Consider the following 22,449-nt stretch of genomic DNA (forward strand, 5'->3'; position numbering starts at 1 on the left):
ATAAGCAGTGCCAACACTTAGATTTTTCCTCAAGCCCACCAAAACCCCAAATCTTTCCATTCTTGTTAATCCTGCACAACTGTGACTTTCCCCTGGTATATAGTTCGAAAGACATCTTTTGGTTCACCATATTTTCAGCTTGGAGACTGGGTGATGACCAGAGACTTGCTCTCTCTCCTTTGAAAATCACATAATTTACCTTCAGGAGCAGTTTTTCTGCCACTAATTCAGAATGATGCAAAAAGCCCAATAACCCCAGTTTTTCTGATTTAGGCAGTAGGATGAACCAGGTACTCACCAAATATACCAAAAAAGGCCAGCTCACTAAGTAATTCTGTACTCGTCTTGCTGTGAGCTCTTGGGGTACACTTGGAGCAAATGTCACCAACAAGTATGTCCCAGTTACTGTCAGTGTTCCTCCTTTAAAGAAAAGGACACATTATTTTTGTAATACAATACTTGGTAATCATGGTCATCCTTGCTCTCCAGCTGATTTGGAAATAGTTTCTAGAAGAAAATTTAAGTCCATTTAATCAGATCTGGGCTTAGGTAATTGGGTTGCCTTGCATTTGTGGTCTTATCTAGTGCAATTCTTATTAAAGACTCAAAGGATTTTAGAAATATGAAAAAAGCTGTCAGTAAAGCCTCATGAATTAGGTTTCTAACTCAGCAATGCATTTTCAAATATTCTCTATTCTAATACCAAGTGCATGACAAAGGAGAATCAATCCTTTGTATTTCTCACAGGCACAAAGGAGATCACATAAACTTATCCTAAACTAAAAGGACAAGCTGCTTACTGAGGCAGACAGCTAGACCATCAACCAGTGTAAATAAACATAACTCTCCCAAAGTCAGTGTGGCCACAGAGATCTGCAACCGCTATGGACCTGCCCTGGAAACATTAGGCACAAGACACATGTTCCAGTCCAATGCTTACGTGAAGCTGTCACGAAGCCAACATTTTGGCCGCACCCCGTTGTATGTGCAGACCTATGAACTGTTTTATAAAAGGTTGATTTGCAAAGACTGTTCAGCCATTAGATTGCCAGGGCCCCTTTTCAAGGTCAAACTTGCATTATTGTGCTTTTAATAAAAATCTGGAAGTTCTGCCTTGTGGACAGCCAGCTGACAAACACAGATGTTCATTGAGGTATCAAGACAGACGTGAGCCGATCCTGAGCTCATAAACTGTATTGGATTAAGGAAGATATTAGCTAATCAATTTTTTTTCAAGTAATCTTTAAAATTCTTGGCAAACCTATAAATTGGTGTGGAATACAAGGCTCAGGAATACAAAACAAGGCACATCCGGAGGGCTTTGCTGGCACTGATATCACACACAGTTCCTTTGGAAAAGCAGAACTGTTCTATATTTATGTGCTTGCAAAAACATCACCATATTTCCCATCATACAGCTCATTCCTATGGAATGTAGCAACATTGTTAAATCCTTCTTGCAAAGTTGAACTCACAGAAATAAAATAAATCAGTGCTGAACACTAGTTAAAGCAACACACAATGTATAAGGCCATAAGGGAGACATGATCAGTCAATGGAGGGGGGATTCTGAATGTAGCAGCTGAGCTGGTAAACTTGGATCCCAAACCTAAATAAAAATTATATAGTATTTCTGGAACAATAATGAACAGATCTCTCCAGAACATTCATGAGAACAGCTGGGATGTCCTCCTTGCAGTATGGACAATCAAGCCTAGATGCTAGGAATGCCACAGAAATATCAGGTGCCCTGCAGCAACATCAGGCGCAGTCTCCCAGCTGAGGTGGCTTGGTGTAAAGCCCAAAGTCTGAAATATATTTGCCTCTCACTATTACTGTGTTCAAGCTAGGCAGTTTTGATATGCAAAAAAATCTTGGACACAGACAAAAAGTTGACATGCTTTTACAGTGAAGACCATGTTTCCCAACAAAACACTTGACAACATGATTATTTGTTCTTTGAAGTGTTAAAATTAATACCAAAAGGGAAGTTGTCACTTTAAATTGATCTGGAATTTTTGTGCAACGTCTATGCAGTAAGAAAAAAAAATCTTATATTTGAATGAATAACTCAATAATTTCATTGTTTTTATTAAAATTGTGTTGTACTCATAAAGATTATACTAAATACAACCTCAGAGGCAAAAATAGACAATGAAAATAAATTTGAGCAATAAGGACACATAAGGAATGAGTTATGGTTATAAGAGCAGAGGATTTGGGAATGCAGTCTTTTCCACATGCATTGAAGATTCGCTCTCTTTTTGTCACTTCTTCCCAATTTTGAAAGTATCTGCCTCGAAATACTTGCTTGGGAAAGTGGGAGTGTGAAGGTGGGGGGCTATGTGAGAGTTACAGCTTGCTAAGCATATGGCGACACACATGTCCATATTAGCAAATGCTTACTTACCCAATATATCAGCAGCCCTCATGGTCTTCTTTAGGAATAAGACAGAAATAAATGCACTACCTAGAACAGAAATATAAAGACATTTTTTATATTTGTTAGAATATCAAGTGCTATAGCAAAAAGCTGCCCTGGGCCAAGTTTAAATTTATCTCATGGCTGTTGCTGTTGCACCATACCATGATATAACCAGCCAGGAGTCCATTCCAGCAACCAACCAACACTCAGTTTTTACAAGATTTTAAATGTACCCAGCAGGCTCTTACGTGGTTGAAGAGACGTGATGATACCCTTCCCGTCTCCCACACAGACACTGCTTAAACTGCTCTGATTCAGTCATATGTGGAAGTGTCAGGAAAGCTGGGCACCGATCAGCCTTAACGTTTCACTCCCCATTTTGCTGCCAACTCGTTATATGGACTTGCTCAAGGCAAATTGCCTCATAGAGGGATAAAATTCTGCTTCTTTAGACTTCAGTGTATTAGAGGCTTATAAGTAGCAGCAGTACAATCAAGAGGAAGAAAGCCACTGCAAAAGCATAATACTTAGTATGAACTAAGAGCGTGGTCATGATGTCTGCAAACAAGCACGTGGAAGAACCAACATATGTACCATACAGGAGCACTGCCCATGGTCTGCTAGAGTGACTTGTAATGAATGAGGAAGGAGAAAAATGGAAGCAAGCCCTGGAAATGACCTCCTGTTCCCAGGGCAAGTCTTTCCCTTGTTCAGCTCTTGCATCTCCCCCTCTGCCAGCTCCTAGCCCTGCCTCTTCGGCATGGGCAGCAGTGGGTGGGTGAACAGCAGTAGTGGTCAGGCCAGCACTTCTGGTAAGCAGCTCAGTGTGGACATGTGCTAGAGAGGGAAGCAGGGGTTTGGTCTTAAGATGGATGAGACTGTTGGCCACCTGGGAGAGATGGCTCTATTCCAGCACATAACATTAGAACATCTAACTCTAAGGGGAAGCAAAAGAGGCTGAATAGCTCCTATGTAAAAGAGATGAGGAAAGGCCTATGGGAGAGGTGCATTGGTAATGTTAGATTCATTTAGAAACCTCAAAGAAAGACTCTGCCTGGGAGGGACAGTGAAGGGACACATTGAACCTAAATCATGGGGTGCTGTTCAATAGTGCAAGAGCTCTATTCCTGCCTACAGCATGAAATTCTTGGTTTATTCTTGAAATAACAGATCAACCTTTTCACAACCATCTTTGCCTCATTATCTCTATTGTTCTGATGGAAAATTTAATTTGTGGTTAGCTAGCAGATGTACTCTAGATAAATGTAGAGAGGTTCCTACCAAGAGGTAAACAGAGAACTGAAATTCAGCATCATGTCTTTGTCATCCAGTCAGTAAAAAATCAGCTATAGCAGAAGTCATAAATTTAAACTGTATCAAGAGTGATGGAGATATATGCAAACGAATAAGTGCAATAAAAGAATCTTCAACTGAAAATGCCTCACTGAAAGTAAGCTGCCTGACATGGTTGTCTTTAATCAATGTTTCAGTGACAACTTTGCTGGAGAAAAGACACTGGTATCCAGGCAACACTGATAATAGCAGAGCTACCTAGCTTTAGAAAAGAAAGAGGACATAAACCAGGAAAGAAGCAGCATCAACCCAAGGTAGTGCAGGAATTAATTACTGCTCTGTCTCCCTGCTGCCATAGCTCTCCCAAACCCCACCTCAGCCCACCTAGGTAGCCACTGTCACAGCAAAGACCTGTTGCTTAATGAACTGATGCCTCAGTGATGATTTGGGGTTTTCTTTGAGTACCCTGTTGTCTGGGCTCTCTGCATTCAGCAGAGATCTAGTAAATGCAATCTCCGGTTCAATTCCAGTGTTGGCATCCAATTTGGGGTGAGATGAGTTATGCCTAAAATTCCACTGCCTACTTCTCTGGAGATGACAAATGGCAGCTTGGGGGGATTACAACCTCTGAGGCTGGCAGTGGGCACAGAGAGGCACTGGAACGCAGCCAGATAATGAAACTTGTCACTCAACCTGTCATCCACTTTAATAATGCATTCAAATGCAGCAAGCTCTGTCTCCAGAGATAGCTGGTAATGCACAAGAGATCATGAGCTTAACAGAATGTATGTATAATTAATGCTCTTCATGATGTGTAATATGTAGAGGAATCTAAAAATAGGAGAGGTTTTAAGAACATATATTAGGCCATCTGGGACTGGAGGAAAAACTGAAGTAGGAGGGGAGGTGCAACACCAAGGTGAGAAGAGTGAGACCCAGGAGAGACTGAACACAAAAGACAACTGTCCCTGTGGATAAGCCACCAACACTTCATATGCATTCAAGTGAAGAAGAAAAGCAAATGGGGTAAATCTAAGTGAAGAAGCACAGAACAGTTACACAGACCTGATGAGATGCTAGAGAACATACATGACTGATCAGAAGCCTGGCAAACTCTGGTTATTACCTTCAGGGCTGAATTTGAAGCAATTTATGGTAGCACAGCCAAGAGACCACCTTGTTATTACACACTGGCTAACACAGTATTTAATTTTATTTTTATTTTGTTAATTTTCTGGGATTTAAGCTCCGTAAGTTTGACTTTTAAATAGTCTTTTATGTTCTTCAATTTGCAGGGTGGGTTTCAACCAGGTTAAATCAAAGAAACCAAGGGCAGATTGTCTTGACACAGACAGTGGCTCACTAGAAATGATGGGCCACAGAAAGAGATGTATGAAGGGAGCCTGTAAGCCCCAGGAGTGCAGGCTGGCATTTGCTCGTTTTGCCTTCTGCTGGCTTTGCAGCTTTCCCTGGGCAGCAAGACAAACGGCAGGCACCAAAGTGTACTCCAGGAGCCCAGTGAGAAATGTACAGCCCTCACAGCTGCTCTGCCTCTCTTCTTTAACTCCTTTGGGCTCCAGCTTACAGTCTCAGGTGCATTTAGCTGCTTAAGACATTAACTCCTCCAGAAAAGGCAGTTTAAGACAATATGCTAGGTGGCCAACACATTCCCCCCACCAGCTCCTCTCTGCCTGGTGGCCTCTGAGCTGACCCTGCAGTGAGCAGGAGGTTGGGTTAGGGACTTCCTGAGGTCCCTTCCAACCTGAGTTATCCTAGGACCCTGTGTACCCTTGGCAGAAGAGTAAGTGGGCATCCAGAGGCCAAGCTAAGCCTACCAGATATAGGAGTTAGAGCCCTTACTGCATCCCAAATTCAGCTCCTAAATGCAGCCCTGCTGAAACCCTTGGGCTCAGCTCTCCAGACTCTCCACTCCTTTCCCACTATCCCTCAGACCACAGGCAAGGTGCTTCCCATCTCCCCACTTCTCCTCCTCATTACCAGTGATGTTACACCCTCGCACTTTCCTCCTAGCCCACTTTCCCATCACCGTGATTTTGCCCCATCACTGCAGTGTGAGTCTAACTTCCTACCACCCAGCCCCAATTTTCTCTTTCCCAAGCCAGGGTCCTCTTGCTCACCCTCTGTCACAAAAGCTGTGTACCTCTTCCTCCTACACCATTATACTGATGTGGGAAATAAATCACTGACCATTATGTTCAACTCCACGAATGAATATATGGAGGAACCTGGGCAACTGCTGTGCAGAAAAGTATTAATGTGTCTTTGCAACTGTTCATTTGTTTGCTTGTTGGTTTTTTCTGGTTTTTTTTTAAAGCTATAGACAGTTATAGAGATTGAGATCTGTGTTAGTAGTCTCTTTTTTTTAATTGGTCAGCAAGAGAATGCAACAATACAGAAATACAGACAAAAAATCGTGTCGAAGTGTAAGCTGGCAACAAAACAAGCAATTTATCATTGTTCAGAAGCCTCATTGGTTTTGAACCACTGGTTTTAGCAATACAGCACATAACTAACTCTAAGCTCGAATTGTCAGCCTGTAAGTCATTGAAGCAAAGACTGCATCCCTGGTTGTCTGAGAAGACTTGTACACTTTTGGGTGAATCAGAACATTTTTAGCTTTTTAACTAATTATTAAGGTAACATTTTCAAAACTAGGTACAGATCTTACTCCCAGTAAGAGTGGTGGCAGATAGCCTGCTAGATCAAGAGAAAGGCAGAAAATCTGGGAGATGATCTGTTAAAGATTAAACCCTACAGAACCAACACATCCTAATGAAATCCTCTAGTTCATTTCATGCCTTGATTGTGTCATGCTTATATTAATATCCACAAACTGAGAAGTAAATAGGTCCTGTAAAATATCTGTATCTATATGACAGAGCCTTTCTGAAGGCTCATGAAACTCTTCAATCTGGAAATGCAGCGTTAGTATTTCAAATTAAAAATATTATGACTTGGCACTACATCAAAATCATGATAAATAAAAGCTATTGCATAAGAAAATAGGACAAAAAGAGTTTGTTCAGGAGCTTAATTGTTAGGTTGAAACAACTTCTTCTCATACATCAGCAGAAAACAGGCTGTTTTGTATTCATTATTGAATGAATATATATTCACTATATATTGAATGAATATATATTCACATTATTAAATGAATACATATTTACTGCAGCATGTGAATTTCAATTTAAATTGAAAAAAAATGGTAGAAAATGTCCATTTTCTGCATGATATGCAATTAAGTGCCTTAAGGGAGGGCTGTAATGGTCCTACACATAGCTTAGTCATCTGCTTATTCTCTTAGGAGAGTGATCGTTTATGATTATCTCCATATGTAGGTTTTCTCCAGCACAAATAGAAATAAAGAGTAGTGTGATATGTGGGTTCTGCCACTAGCAGACACTGAATGGTGAGAACCCAGCTCACAAAACAACTCCTCTGCCTCCTAGACATGAAAGCTGCAGTTAGGATTGTTTCTTGTTTGTCTCTTTAAGAAAGGGATAATACACAGTCAGAGAAGTTAAAGATAGAAAATACATACTGATCCATAGAGTGCATTTCTGTATTTTGTCCAAGCCAGCCTTAAAAAAATCTAATGAAAGAGTGTCCATCACTTATTTTTCCTACCCAAAACTATTTCACAAATAAGTATATTTCATTATTAAGTTGTTTTCCTGGTATTGAGTCTATTTATAAATCTCAGCTTTTTACCTCTATTTTTATTGTCAGGTTTTACACTAAATAATTCCTTTCATAACTGTTCATAACTTCAAATACTAGTATATCCTTCCTCTTCCTCTTTTCAATTCTTAGATGAGCTTTATGTACTATTTTAAATAGATCAGTACTCTCTTCACAAATGCATAGACTGCTCTTACTGCTTCTGTCTTGTCCACTAGTTTCCAATAAAAACCCAAAATTTAATATTTGCCTCAAATGTTTGTTCTGTTAAGCTTAACTGATTCAGTCAGGTAAAGGCATTTAAACCTACCCATTTTGCAGAATACTTTTGTACCCATTTCACTGGTGGTCTGGAAGAAATACTGGAGGAGTACTAGTGATGATTCGAAGACTATTGTTTAATGTTTGCACCTCTCCCAGTTTGTGCAACAAGAAAAACATTTCACTTTGAGACCAAGCGTTTACGCTGTTTTATGCAACTTAAGGGTCTGCCTCCATCTAATGGAGCAGTTTAAGCTCCCTGTTGATTTTGCTCTAAATCTGTTGAGTAGTGCTCAAGGTGTGAGGATGCAGTTGCTGCTGGTCACATTTTAAGATGTAACCTTAAAGTATCCTTTATACAGACAGACCCTCAGTCTACCTTCCAAGCTGAAAAGATTCAGCACCATCACAGTACAGAAGCACTTGGAGATGTTTTAATCCATCCCCAAACTCAAGCTATTGTAGTCTGCCACACAATCAGGAAGATCTGGAGAGGTGATGAGGCAGGTAGTTCATTTGATCACTGCAGCTCAAATGAGCAGGAGGTTAAGGGGGCAGAGAATGGGGATCAGGCCTTCCTGGGCAAGTACCAGTATTTCCTCAGGGGATCCAGAGGCTGCACACTAAGAAGGGGACAAGAAAAAAGGCTGAACTGATGAGATTTCTGGTCATGAGAGGAATGTGGTTTAGCTGAAGGGTAGTGTGAAAAAATTATAAAAAAAAGTGCCCAAGCATTTTTATTAAGCATATTCAGAAGGAAAGGAGCTGGTTTGGAGAAAGGAGCTGTGCTCACAGCCTTGGAGCAGGCTGAAATATCTCTCTCCCATGCAAAGGGCTACTGGGGAGGACAGAAGGACAGGGAGCACAGATGACCCCTGATGCCCATGCACAAAGCACGAGGACAGGCAAGTCCATGTGCACTCTGCAGGCACTGACAGATAAATCACAGCTGGTTTTGAGTGCCCATAGCACCATCTCCACGGTGGAGTCTACATATAGACAATTCATGCCTGAGAAGCAACCTGCACTGAGACTTAGCTTGGCTTAAAACCTCCTTCATCTTTTCCTGCCTATATCTCAGATACACTGTCTTGCTTAAGGGAAGGGCAGGAGCTCGAGGAAAACCAGTCTGCTGACCTACAGTGGGTCATTTTGGGGTAGACAGGGGAGAGGGTCCAGGTGTGAGAAGGATGGGTGAATTTAGACCTGATGGGACCTGGGTCTCCTTCAGGGCCAGAGCTCTGTGTCAGGGAGGATTAATACAAATTTGGAGAAACTTAAAGAATACCTGTATGCATAGCCAGAGTTGAACAGAGAGCTAGCTCTGCCCAAGACATCTGGGAAAAAATTCATCACAGCTAATTGACTACTCAAACCTATTCTTAGTTTATATGGTAGATATTAATGGTGCACTGAATACAAAGAAAGATATTACAGAATTTAGTCAGTTGGTGCTTGACCTCTTGATAGCTATCCTGCACACTGGACATGTAACATTTCTAACATGATTAAATATTAGTACTGGAAAAGTGGTGGACAAAACATGAAACATTTTTCCCCCATGCTTAATGCCAATATCCTAATAAAAAAGGCAAGCCAAATATCAGAGGAATTGCTCAAAAGAGAGACCATTAAGGTGAGCTTAATTCTGGAAAATGGATTATAGGTCATGCACACTGCAGGGAGAAGGAAGAACCCTGAAAATCCTTTTGTTGCATCTTCTAGACAAGTACAAATAAAGTATTTTAAAGAATAGTCTGGTGAATATTTCCTAGTTCTCATTAGTAACAGAGTTCTCAGAATCCCAAGTTCTAGGGCCACAAAGATGTTACATTACAGTGAGTGGGAGAAATCCATTTCTACAAGAATATCTGAGAATCTTTTTCCTAAAGCACCATCAGGGATATCAGTTTTCAAAGCCTAAAGAAATTTCTTGCCCCACAGCTATTTAGAAGGAGCATATAAAAATGCAAAGGGAGCTCAACGTCAGTCTAAGCGAGTGTAAGTGTAAACCAACTCTCTACAGAATGATGAAAACTGCAGAAGAAATGATCGCTAATACCACTGGCCTCTCCTCATCCCCACCTCCACCCCCAAGTTATTTCTGCAGACAAAAGCAAGACAATGAGCTAAAAACCACAGCAGCCTAAAATTACCCAAGCTACATGTAAAACATGATTTTTAATTTTTAAGTATAAAAAGCTTCTTAATGATCACATTAAACATGTATTACTCCTCCACTTTTAAATTAAAAATTTACCAATTTCTCCTCTTGAAGAAAACAACTGCTGTCTTCTCAAACTATTTAAAACCCTGAACAGATGTAGAGCTTGCATCATTGCAACCACACACAGAAATACTTCCACTGTGTAAGAAGAAAAATATAGTCTTTGTAGCTTAATTCTAAGAAAAAAAATTAAAATCTACTGGTGTCATGCCAATTCATAGTCTGTGGTGCTGGATTCTTTCTAAAATCAGCCATCAGAAGCACCCAGCTCAATAGAATGAGGCACAAACTTTTCACTATTTAATTGGTACCGGGTTAAATGCAAAATTCAGTTGGATGCCGTTAAATGTGGTAGCAGAGCATAATAGATGTTGGCTCCATCTATTTTAAGATGCAGGATGCTTCCTGTCTCAGAGGTCTGGAGACATATGATGGGTACAGCCCAAATCTGTTCTGGGCAGAGACTCCAGTCTGCCTTATCCTCCTCCAAACCCCTGGTTTCCAGGCAAAGGAAACTTTCCATGCAGACCCAGAGTGACAGAGATCTTTACAGAATCCCCTAGATGACTGGGCATACTGCAAAGCAGCTTTCCCCTCAGTACATCATAGGTACTGGGTACCCAATATCAGTGAGAGTCGGCTGACAGGGATGTCCTGACACCAAATCTGGAAAAAAAATGCATATCAGAAGGGTGGACTTAGGGTTCAGATACAGATTTTGAGTTTGTTATCAAGTGCTTGATTTCTTTATTTAAAAAAATTAACTTATGAAAGACACACATTCAACAATACCTCAAATCAACTGCCAACTAGACTGTACAAAGTCCACCCTCCACTACCTAAACCAGGCCACAACTTAATGAGAAGAATACTTCCTGATCTTTTAAATTGGAAGACCTGCTGCCTAAACTATCCTTTGCCCCATTGTTAGCAGATGATGCACATGTGTCTTGGTCAGTTTGTCATTGCCCTAAATGAAGAACTCTTCTAAAATTAAAAGGATGATCTCTCTCTCTGGCTTTAATTTCAGAAGACAGGAAAGTATCTAGTGGTAGGAAGTGTTACTGGGAAGTTATTGTTGTAATTGGCTGCCTACATCATTTTTACTTTCCCTTCCTTAAGGGAATGTTTGCTAGACTAAATAAAATTTCAGATATCTCTATTGTTTGGGCTATGAAATGGATACTGTCAGCTGATATATGGGAATGGAATACAAAATATTAAAGTACTTTCTGGGGTCTTCCAGGATAAGCAATTTGGGTCAGTTAAAAAAGAAAAAAAAAAAAGTGGATGAGAATTTTGATAAGATATAACAGTTAGGAGAATGGTTTCTTGGTATTTGTTATAAGTAAGAGGAAACGGAGAACGGAGGAAACACGCAACATTTCTTCACATATTGCAAAGGTAAAGAAGGAATTTGCCCAGATAAATATCAGCCCTAAATGTGACCTCTTCTTTGCAACAGTTTAATAACCCATGGAGTTTTTTCCCTTCCCACTGCTTTTCACTTCTTCTTTCTAGTTGTCTATATTTGCATTTTATTCAGTTTGGGCAACAAATTTGATTGGTCAATGTTCCTTTATATTCAGAGACATCTGGAAATGTCTACTATTGTTAAAGATATAACTACTGCCACAAAAATCACACCAGGATTTGTCATACTGATTTACATTTTCATCTCAAGTAATATCTCATTCCTTTCTTTGAGAAATCTTTCCTATAATGGTGAACTATCTCATTCTCCAAAATTCTGCAATAGTTTAACATTAAAGGTTACAGTAAATTGCCTGCAGTTTCCTTCCCCCAATATCTCTTTGCTAAATTGCACCCATATATTGTTGGCTGCCTCCTTCCACTTCAGCCAGGCAGTCCACCAGGAAGATAATTCATCTTTTCTACCTTCCCATGGAGAATCACTCACTGCAATGTCACTTCCAAGCATGAAACTAGTAGCTAGAGACAGACCATGAAATGTTATCACTTGTCAATAGCAAGCAAATGGGCTCCAGTGTATGCAGAGCTGTTGTGATATCTCAGCCCTAGATGTTTCAGCTGTGGATATGGAGCAACTTGATTAAGGGATACAGCTGCACTCTGTATTCCTGCTTTCACAGCCTCTGTACAATATTGCCCTGTCCACTCTGCTTTGCTTTAACACAATATGATAACATATTTTAAAATGTATGTTTCTTTATGAAAGAAACAGGCATCTCACACCTGTCAATGCCTTAATTACAAAGAAACCACATGAAGTAGAGAGTAAGTTCATATCAAATGGGTCCTAAGGATAAGAATTCTGCTAAAGTCCAATTAAGCTGCACATGAAGGAACAACTGAACAACTTTGATAATGTCCATAAATGAGCTAAACATTTCAGGGAGTCTCTAGGCTCTTTTTGTCACACACTGCAGAAAGTCAAGCAAGTTTGCCCATGTCAGCATGAATCATGGTGATGAACAGGGGACAGGGAGCAGAAACTGCTTGGTGTGTCGATAACAAAGAAAACATGTTGTAGGTACTCAGGATCAGACCACAGCTCTATGCAGTCAGCAGGATGCCAGCCTCCCACTTTGAGGGCTTGCAGAGTCGGTAACACTGGTACAGCACTGGGTGACCAACTGGCAGGAACTAGTAGAGCACAGAGTGACACAAACGACAAAACTATAGAAAAAGAAAGATATTAGAAGAGTCTCTTGAGTTAAGTAAAGGGTTTGTGTTCAACTGTCAGCTCATGTAATTATATGAATAATTTCTTTCCAAACCACAAAACTAACATTTTCCCCTTGTGTTCCTGCTGCAGCTCCTGTGGTATTATTCCTCTAGTCACAAACAAGCGTTTGATTAAAGTATGTACCCAAGCAAGAAATGGCAAACCATCTCACCTATGACAGATACACATCCCAGTGGAGCAACAAGGGCAATGGGGGCAAATCCGTAGGCTGTGACATTGCCCACCTCTCCAAGCCCCAGGAGGGTAATCCCACACCACCATAGCTTGCTCGTGTAGTAGGGCTTCGGCTCTGTTTCACAAGCCAGTCGGAGATGAGCGCATTTCTAGAAAATTAATTATTAGGAACAGGCATGAAAAGAAAGGCTTCCATTGTGTTCCTACGTCTGACAAAAGTGGAATAATTAAAGGGGCTGTCAACTTCAAATTCCAGGTGTGTCAAGGTTTTCTTTTTAAACATGACTTCCAGCTTGTTGTTGCAGACACACTGCTTTGTGTTAACTCGGCGCCGCTTCAGATGTGTGCTTTCTTAACCATAGTGGAAATTACTGAAAAATTAGACCTCTGAATAAACCTGAAAAATATGAATTGAATACTAGCTAGTGCTTCCTAGCTATCACTGCACACCTCTGTTCTTCTCTCAAAGCAAAGCTCAGCAGCTGTGCTCTGAATCCAGAAACACTCAAGGGCAGGAGATGGGGCAGAATCAGACTGTGGCAACAAACCACGAGAAGGGGACCAGGCAACTTGGTGCTTCTGCTCCACGATACATATCCTTGCCAGAAATACAATTTCAAAAGGAAAAAGGCAGCACTTACTTAATCACATCTGCTGTAGGGAGGGCTCTAAATTAATTAGGTAGAATTTAGGATTTGGCTACAATCTTCTGTTTGACCTTAGAAGATCTCAGGTAAAGCATTATTTTCAGAAGGAAAACCAGCTATACCTGTATCAACAGGTATAATATATACTCAAGTAATACTTCATCAACTTTTCTTGTTGGAGAAGGTATCATTGACACATGTAATTGTTCTCTCTCTCTGGCTGTACAGCAAGAACCTGTATATAACAGGATAATTTGACTTTGATCACACTGGTCTTCTGAAACAGAGTCCAGGCAGTCTCCATCAGGAAGGTGTCATGATTGGGAAGGATGCGATATTTACCACATTAGTTCTGTAGAATAGTTTCCTTTCTCAGATTCCTCACCAGCCTCTCTGCACATGGGTCAAAAAGTTGGAAACCAAAGGATACGGTTATTGTAGTATAAATGGTGGTAAATTACATTTTTCTCTCCATCAGTTGATATTTGATTTTGGAAGTCTCCCTGCAGAGCCCCAGGGAAGTTGTAAACATACTCCCATTCTACTCTGTAGGCTACACTACAGAGTATGGGCCAAACAGTAAGGTCTGTGATACACCATAGTCTCAGTCGTTCCTCTTTTTGAGAGGATGCAGCACATTAGTGCAGCTTCATGCTGTGGAACATGTTCAGGGGATGAAATTCTAGGAAGTTTAGCCCTCCAAGGAGCAAAAGAGCATAAGGAAATCAAAATTCCCTGAGCTACAGACCAGCAGTTCACAGTAACGTCCAGGATTTTTCATGTTCCATTTTTATAAACAAAACCAAAAAAAGCCCAATAAAGATCCAATTGAAATGAATATTAAATAATATTCAAATCAAGAATCCAAATCTCTGCTGAAAACCAAATAGGACGAGTTCTTAACTGAATCCTGAACTCTGGTTTCTCCCTAGATTCTTGTAGGAATAACTCTTGGGGGCAGAGTGTGATGGAAAAGATGCAATGAATACAGGAGGGTGAGCTCAGCGGCTCCCCTACAGCCTTCTTTCTCCCAGATGTCTGCTTTCTTTGCATAGTAATGTGTGTGGATGGTATTTTGGTGGAGGCTGTTTATAATCCAGCTGAAATGTGTTGTAAATGGTGGGCTGTTCTTTAGCTGACAACCAGCTAGAGGGAAGAGAGGCAGGATAACTGACTGCACAGTGGGAGAGGGAGAGAGAACAATAAGATTTGGCCTGTCCATTTAATATGAGTGTGAAAATAAATGTTGAGATGTAGGGAAAGTCATTATTCATATTTATAAGTTACTGTTACTAAATGGAGAAGAACCTATTTTAAAGCATAAATAAAAATTTCAGTTGAAACTGTCTGTCAAGTGGCAATGCAGAGCTATTGGGTTTTCCCAAACAGCATTTAAAAAGCTGGAAGATTGTTCAAATCCAGTAAATGCTGTTAATGATTACAAGTCAATAGAAGTCTGTCTGCATGCTTCAGTACATCCCCTGGCAAAGCATCCACTTTGGCACTCAGTGCCCTCAGCAGACAAAAGATGAAGTCTGAACAACCTCATTATTATGGGCTGGACTGAATTTCCACTTCACCAACAAGAACTTTTCTGTTGAAACAGAGCCTGTCCTAGTACTGTCACCATCAGCAAGCTGGAACTCATATTGGAGAAGCATCAGTCATCTCAACCTGCCTGCCATCTCTGGCTAAACAGATTTCTTTCTGTGGGATTCTCCAACTAGAGATACTTAAAATAGAAGGGAATCATTAAAGAACTTCCCAGCATTAATATAATGGGTTATTATGAATAGAAGATTTCATATTCCATAGCTCTCTGTTTTATCCTTCACAGAAAAAAACCAAGAAATAGCATTATATGAGACATATACAACTCAAAATACAAGGTAGCAAAAATACTTTTTCTGGACAACTTACACAACATCTTCTGCACTTTAAAAACTTTTGTTAAAAGACCTAAAAATACCATGAAGTCTATGAGATACGGATTACAATCAATTATTTAACTTTCTACTGATTATGTATTCTAATTATTAATACAGAAAGGATTTTATAAATCTCATCTTACAACCCTTTGCCATAGTTGTAAGGTCAGCACCTCCCATTGCTTTTATGATGTAAAATAATATTTACTCAGATTATTTCATCCTAATTGCAGAAGGAAAACTAAGTTGGTCAAAGTTGTTTTGGGGCCCAATATTACAAAATCTTTATGTTTCTATGCATTTGATTACATTAATCACTTCATTAAGCAGTGCATAAGACCTTGTGGTCAAGTCCATTTTAGATTTTGACACTCTGAGACAGGTTCATGTGATGTCCAGTGGGACCATAAGCAGGTCACAGCTGGTATTTCCTTATGGCACATTACAAGGAGGAGGAGGAGTTATGAATTTTTATTCTGTTCCCATACGAGAATCACAGCACAGAACAGTTTGAGAGCTATCATACTGCTAACAACTACAGCAGGGCACTGTTAAACTACAGTTAAGAGAGGGAATGTTTATTAAATGCAACTAAATTTGTATTTTGAACTTCACCATAAAAACAAATTGTAACATAAATTACTTGCTAAACATAAACAACTCTGAATAAAGAGAAATAATTTCATACCTGTATATTCAAAGAGACACTAATCAGAAAATTTGAAGCAGCAGCAAGTATAACTCCCAAGAGTTCAGTCTGCAAGGTCACAAAACAAAGAAATACAAAAATACTTCTTTTTAGTTTAAGAAGAACAATACAATGGTGGTTTTCTGATAGCACATTATAACCCAATCAAAAACAAATTATTGCACTTTTCAGTCACTGAGTTCAGGCTGCACTGATAAAAAATATCTCTGCACAGTTGACTAGGGCTTAAGTAGTAAACAGCTGGGAATGGAGAGGGCATCCCAGTGCAGGAGGTGGTTTTGCTGTCCTTCAGTAGAACACCTTCTTAAATCTCATGAAAGAAAAAACTAGAGAGGTCTCACTTGAACACTACACATAGGTATTCTTCTTTTCCAAAAAAAGGACCTGTTTTGTTACATAATCCAGAAGGAAAATCAACAGCAATCAAACTGTTCATATTGGAACACAATTATCTTAACGTGTTAACATATCTGCTATTTGACAGGGCAGCAGGGAACATAGGTCTCCTGACAGTTTCTTTAATGTATTGTGTTATTTCATCAAATTCTTTTTTAATCAGCTTGTCTAATTTTCAGTAAGATTTGCAAACTTGCTATGAAGCTGAGAAATTAAAAACATTCAAGCAGGATTCATTATTTTGGAAAGCAGCCATTTAAAGATGCAATTTCAGCAATCTCAAATAACAGGTACATGGTAGAGCTCCCTGTCTACTCTTAAAATGTTGTAACCCTTTGTATATTGCCGTAAGTGTATTCAAGACCCTTTCAAGGTCACTGGTATGGTGCTGTGAGGAGCCCCATTAGCTTGTAGAGAAGACAAACATACTATCAGTGTTTTTTATAAACAAGGTCTTGGTAACATAACCCAGCATAACTATTGCTTGCAAGCTGTAAAGCTGCATCCAACTCAGTGCTCACAGCCTCCTCAGCTTTCATGACTCCTCCAAGAAGGTCCCTGAGCACCTATGAACAGGCAGTGCCTACCAGCCACAGAGACTGTTGCCCTTCAACATTTATAAAGAACAATATGTGTTCCAGCAAGCTCTTGGAGGGGAGGGTTATTGTTGTGGTTAGGTAACTCTCAGACTAGGAAAGAGCATCCCCAAAAGTGTGAAGAAACAACAGCCTTATTACAAATGGATGATAATGTTCTTATTTAAGTGCCACAGCTGAATGCAACTGCCTCCAGCCCATGCATTTCTGTAGTGGCTTAGACTCAGAAGGAGAAGCAGACAACAGAATTCTCTGGGTGAAATGCTTGTCTGGCTGCCAGGTGTCACCAAGACATGAGTGACAGGCACAAGGGGATGCAAAGAGGGGAATGCAGGAGGTGAGAGAGCTTCCTTTGCTCACACACCCTCTATGCTAAGCATTGCAGCACCAGTGCCACAGCCTGTGTACAAGAGTCGTTCGATGAGAAGAATTACTCAAGAGTTTTGCCCATACCCTCTAGTGCCTGGCCACTGGAGGTCCTTCCCGTCTTGCATCCCCTCCTTGCACCCCAGTATCCTCCAGTGGATGCTCTATCAGCGTGTCCTGGGCTCTCACGCACAGTGCATTTTCCATGCTCTGGGAACACCCCTCACTGGGAGCAGCGGGGAGTGTGTGACAAGACGTCTCAACACACCTCGGCACAGACGTCTCTGCTGAGATCAGGTGCTAACTGTTACAGGGACGCAAGCAGCCTTTGCAGCCTCCTTCCACGCTGGGGAAATGCTGTCATATGGTCCTCACCCAGGATCCCACAGAAGTAGAGGGGGTTGGTTTTCCTTCCTGAGGCTTTGATGCTGTAGCATTAAATTCTGAGCATTGATGTTGTGCAAAGTTTGACCACTTCACAGGTGGGTTATTTCAGGCCCCTCATCATCCTGCACACACAGCAGCTTCAATAAAACAGCAGTTAAATCAAAATTGTTTTCTTGGTCCCAAAGATTTGTCCTTTTCAAATGACAACATGCTCCCTTGTGAGGGGGTGGAGAAGTGGCCTCGTCATGAAGCATTTAAGAAAGAGGAGACAGTAAGGAATAGAAAACAGAAACTGCCACCTCATTTACCCCATCATTTTATTGCTTCCGCATCAGTAATTGTAATACATCCACACTACTCCCAGCAGAGAACGCAGTCTCTCTGCGGCTCTTTTCATTTCAGTGGCCGATTCTACCCTTATGGCTGCATCTCTGGATAACCCTTTACACACTGCATGGACAGGGACTCCAGAAGGAAGTTTTCCAATGCCCTGCATCACTGGCATCCCCTCCAGAATAGCAACTGCTTTTGAACCACAGTGGTTGCTTTGTCAGGCACCTGTGAGCTTGGCTCAGATATCCTTGTGGGACACATAATATCTCTAACATGATGACCACCCGGTGTCTGAACAGGAACCATCACCCAAAAGTCAATCCTCTTCTTACAGATTCCAGAAACTGCCAGGAACAGAAAACAGGTCAAAAACTTTGGTCGTCTTCTCCTCATTTGCTGGGAAATACTGAGACATGTGTGACCATTGTCTCAATACCTCCCTGTGAAATACCGAGATGAGTATTTCCCTCAGCTGACGCTGGGCTGGGACATGGGCCTGCGGGTGGGCCAGGCTCAGCAGGACCCAGAGCAGGGCTGTGGGGAGCTGAGACGGGCCCTGCTGTGGCATCGCTGGAGCAGAGGCTGATGGCCCCAGGGGGTGAAATGGCGTCCCTGGCCTTGGGCAGGGAGGGAGAGCCCAGGGTGGGCAGGGACGGGTAGGGCTGTGGGTGCCTTCAGGGCCCTGACACACACATGGAAAGCTGTGGAGGTGACACTCCCTTGTGCCTAACTGAAGCAGCCTCCTCTGTCTGCACATAAGGAAAAACAGTGCATGTGTACGATCAAGGCAAATTCCTAGTGGCAGTCTGGGCTCAAAACTTACCCTCATTGCTCAGGTCATTTTATTGTAATGACCACATGTTTCACCTGAGCGTTGCTGTTGGCATATATACTGCGCTGCCTGCTCCAGGCTGACATGTGTTAATGAGCTCTGGTTAACATGGTGATAGCACCATACTTCCAAACCCAGGGCTGGACAGACCCTTAAAGATTAAAAGCAGAGTACGATGCCCTAAGGAGGTCAAATATCACATGGATCCATTCAGGGAGATGAGATGAAAGTACAGTAACGCCATGCAGCTACAGCATTCAAAACTGTCTTGTACAGGTTCATGCTCAGACATGCCAATATTAAAGAAAACAACAGGGAACAAAAATGAAGTAAAGAGGAAAATTAGGTTGCAAACTTCACAAATCAGACTGCATCTTAAATCAGCAGGCAATTTCTAATGCACAAGAGCTATCACATACAGCAGCGCTCAAAGCAGGAGAGAAAAAATAACGATACCGTATCTCAGGCTAGTAAAACCATGCGTGAATGAAAGATGACCTGTGACAGACGATAGATCACCCTACCAAACCAAAATGGTTGCTGTATTGCGCTGAAGGCCACCACAACCCTTCTGTTCCCATCTTGTCATGTAAAAGGCTTCATTATTTTTGCTGTGTCTGCCATTCAACATCCTTTAGAGGCTAGAGGACTGGTGGAACAGCCAGTTTTATAAGTAATAAACATGACATTCTCTGAACACAGAGTTTCCAGTTCTGATATCCAGTTGTGATATCATCCACAGCACTGCAGGGCTTCCCACACATAAGTCTTGAGACAAACCTCCGTGAGGGAATTCAGTTGCAGACACAACTTCAAAGCCATGGTGCTACTTCAGTCAACTAAGGACTTCTACAGGAAAAAGCCTTAAATATTCAAAACTGTTGGCGTAAAATGCAAGTCCCTTCATCACCAAAACATCTGTTTGAACATACAGGCCACTTTGCTGGACCCCGGATTTCAAACTGTTGACGCATTCTTCCAGTGCTTCCAAATGCATGAGGCTTGTCACAGAAATATCCTGCCCTTAAGTTTTCCAGAAAGTAAAAAAACACCACAGAAACTTGATTTCTTTCACCTTAATATACTTTGGAACAAGCCATGAAAGTCACTTGCTGGCTTTGCAGTCCTTTCTAGATAGTCCCCAAGCACACAGACCATGGACTGACGCTGTGGATCTGCCAACATTTTCCTCGGTGGCAAAGCCAGCTTGAGGAATGCCTTCCTCTGCCCCCCCATTCCATCACTGCCTCATTTGTGTTAAAACAACTATTTGTGAGGCTGGCAAGGCACCGTTCCAGATTTGAAATAACCCTCCTAAAATATACCCCATTAGCATTATGTTCTTTGTAAGCCACCTGCCAATGTTTAACACTAAAGGCTGATCAAAATTCACAAGCCACAGCAAAGGTTTTAAAATGGTGACCATGCGCGGTTTGCCAGGGGTGACAGTGGCCAGTACAGGGGGCTGCTGGGGGGAATGAGTTCAAGAAGTGGCAAATTTGTCTCAAGCAAGGCACCCTCATCTCTTGCCTGGCATCCCCCATCCCAGTCGCATGAGGCTTTTGCACAAGCCCAGGCATGGGAAAGGGAGTTTTGAACGATCGGTCAGTAGGCATCCATTTGTCAAGTGAAGTGGCAACATACTGCTATTCAAAATAGATGAGCGGTAGTATGGCATATTGCTGCTTCAAGCACTTCAAGCATTCATGAAGGACCTGATGCTTATTTCTGCTAGCACCTTTTCACATAATTCTGGCAGTGTTTTAAAAGGCCATTTTACTCGCAAGCTCTCTTTTTATTGTCAAAGTAAAGTAAGGGGTTTACGGCAAATGAAAGCCAGGCTGAAATCTAAATCTTTGGCACTAATTCTAATAAATTTATCCTTGCAGACTAAAATCTGCATTGAAGACTCAGTTATACAGTGAGATGCAATTTATCCATATTAATGTATGTTTTCCTAATGCACATTAAACTGTAGTTGCCAGGCCTGTGAAATAAAAACTTAGAAAGTTTAACTTAATTCACAGTGACAAAAAGATAAATGGCCATTATTTATGGAAACTCGCTATGCCTATAAATTGAACAGATGAGCAGAAAATAAACACTTCAAAAGTATGTTGTCGGCTCACTCATCGAGGCTAGTTAAACTGTTCCTCCTATTTTTATTTCTGCATTTATTTGTGATCGAAAGGTGTTCCCAAGAAATGTAATGACATATACTGCTTCAAAACCTACACATTGTTTCCAGCAATTAGGAATTTGTCAGATCTCAATGGATCTTCTAAAAAAGAGGGGGGGGAGGAATGCCTTCTAAAGTTCCAATTCTGAGTTAACTCTGAAGCAAGGGGAATTCAGAGTCCTTAACAAAAAACATATTTTTCAAAGAGCCACCATGTGGAATTAGGAGAGGCTTATCATCCAGCTATTATTATTCACAGAGCTCTGGCTGTAGTCAGTGCTTTACAGATGTATAAAGAAAACAAGGTCCTTGTTTCAATGGTTTTCACGGTGCAATTCATATACTCATATGTGGGTTCAGGCCCATATGAAGTACTGAAGGACAGCTGAAATAAGAGTAAAAAGGCAATTACCAGTGTTGGAACATGTAATGAAAATACTTTTGATTTGTTCATTGTGACATAAAAGAGAAAAGACATTGTTCAATATACAAGAAGGAGAGAATTAAAACATTTGGCGCCATCTTTGTTAGGAACAGAAGGAGAGAGGAGGCTTGGTAAATAAGTCAGGATAAATGTGAGTGAAGACAAGATAGTTTGTAGATTTTACACAGGTCACCAGGCTGGATTCCAGACCACAGTAGATAAAGTTCCTATCTCATTAATATTACAGCATCTTTGCCTTTACTAGGTTTTACCTTTTGTTACCTCACAAATCTAAAATATATCTTCTTCCAGAAAAAAGACATACTGTAAAGGCTGGAAGGAGACCCTGGTAAGTTATGAAAAGGTGTGGGAACTTGAAAGGATAAAGCAACTACAGAATTGGGACCCTTCTATTCATCTCCATGCTTTAATCATTTTCATGCAATCTTATTTATACTCATCAGTCTGATTACTTCAATTAATGTTCATAAAGGGTAACAAACTGAGACGAAGAACATGAATTGTGAAATATACTAAAGTAACTTTCAATATGCTCACTTAATGTTAACAAGCATTATGAGTAGTAATTTTTTTCCTTTTTGAAGAGTTACAACCAAACCTCCCAACTCCTAAATTTTAACTTATTCTCAGGAAACAAATCTCAAAATTAGAAATAAATGGGAGAATGGGGAAGGGGCAGAATGGATTTTCACACTGTTCCTCAGGTGAATAGCCTGGGATACTTTGCTGCATAATCAAAGACCATTTCATGGTTTTAATACCGCCTGTTAGATTGCAAATAAAAACCTCTCCAATGACTGTATAACAGAGGGTCTAAA

General features: G+C 40.9%; 1 protein-coding gene across 1 annotated transcript in view; it reads right to left on the minus strand.

Annotated features, from left to right (window-relative positions):
- NIPAL2 (NIPA like domain containing 2) overlaps positions 1 to 22,449 on the minus strand; it is a 50,710-nt gene that overhangs the window by 17,145 nt on the left and 11,116 nt on the right. Inside the window, exons 2-5 of the mRNA XM_069779750.1 lie at positions 16,077 to 16,145; positions 12,791 to 12,962; positions 2,411 to 2,470; positions 299 to 420 (exon numbers count right to left, since the gene is read on the minus strand). Of these exons, the coding sequence (XP_069635851.1) occupies positions 299 to 420; positions 2,411 to 2,470; positions 12,791 to 12,962; positions 16,077 to 16,145 (423 nt within the window). The remainder of the gene's footprint in view (positions 1 to 298; positions 421 to 2,410; positions 2,471 to 12,790; positions 12,963 to 16,076; positions 16,146 to 22,449) is intronic.

Source organism: Haliaeetus albicilla, chromosome 3, assembly GCF_947461875.1.
Source record: "Haliaeetus albicilla chromosome 3, bHalAlb1.1, whole genome shotgun sequence".
NCBI lineage: Eukaryota > Metazoa > Chordata > Aves > Accipitriformes > Accipitridae > Haliaeetus > Haliaeetus albicilla.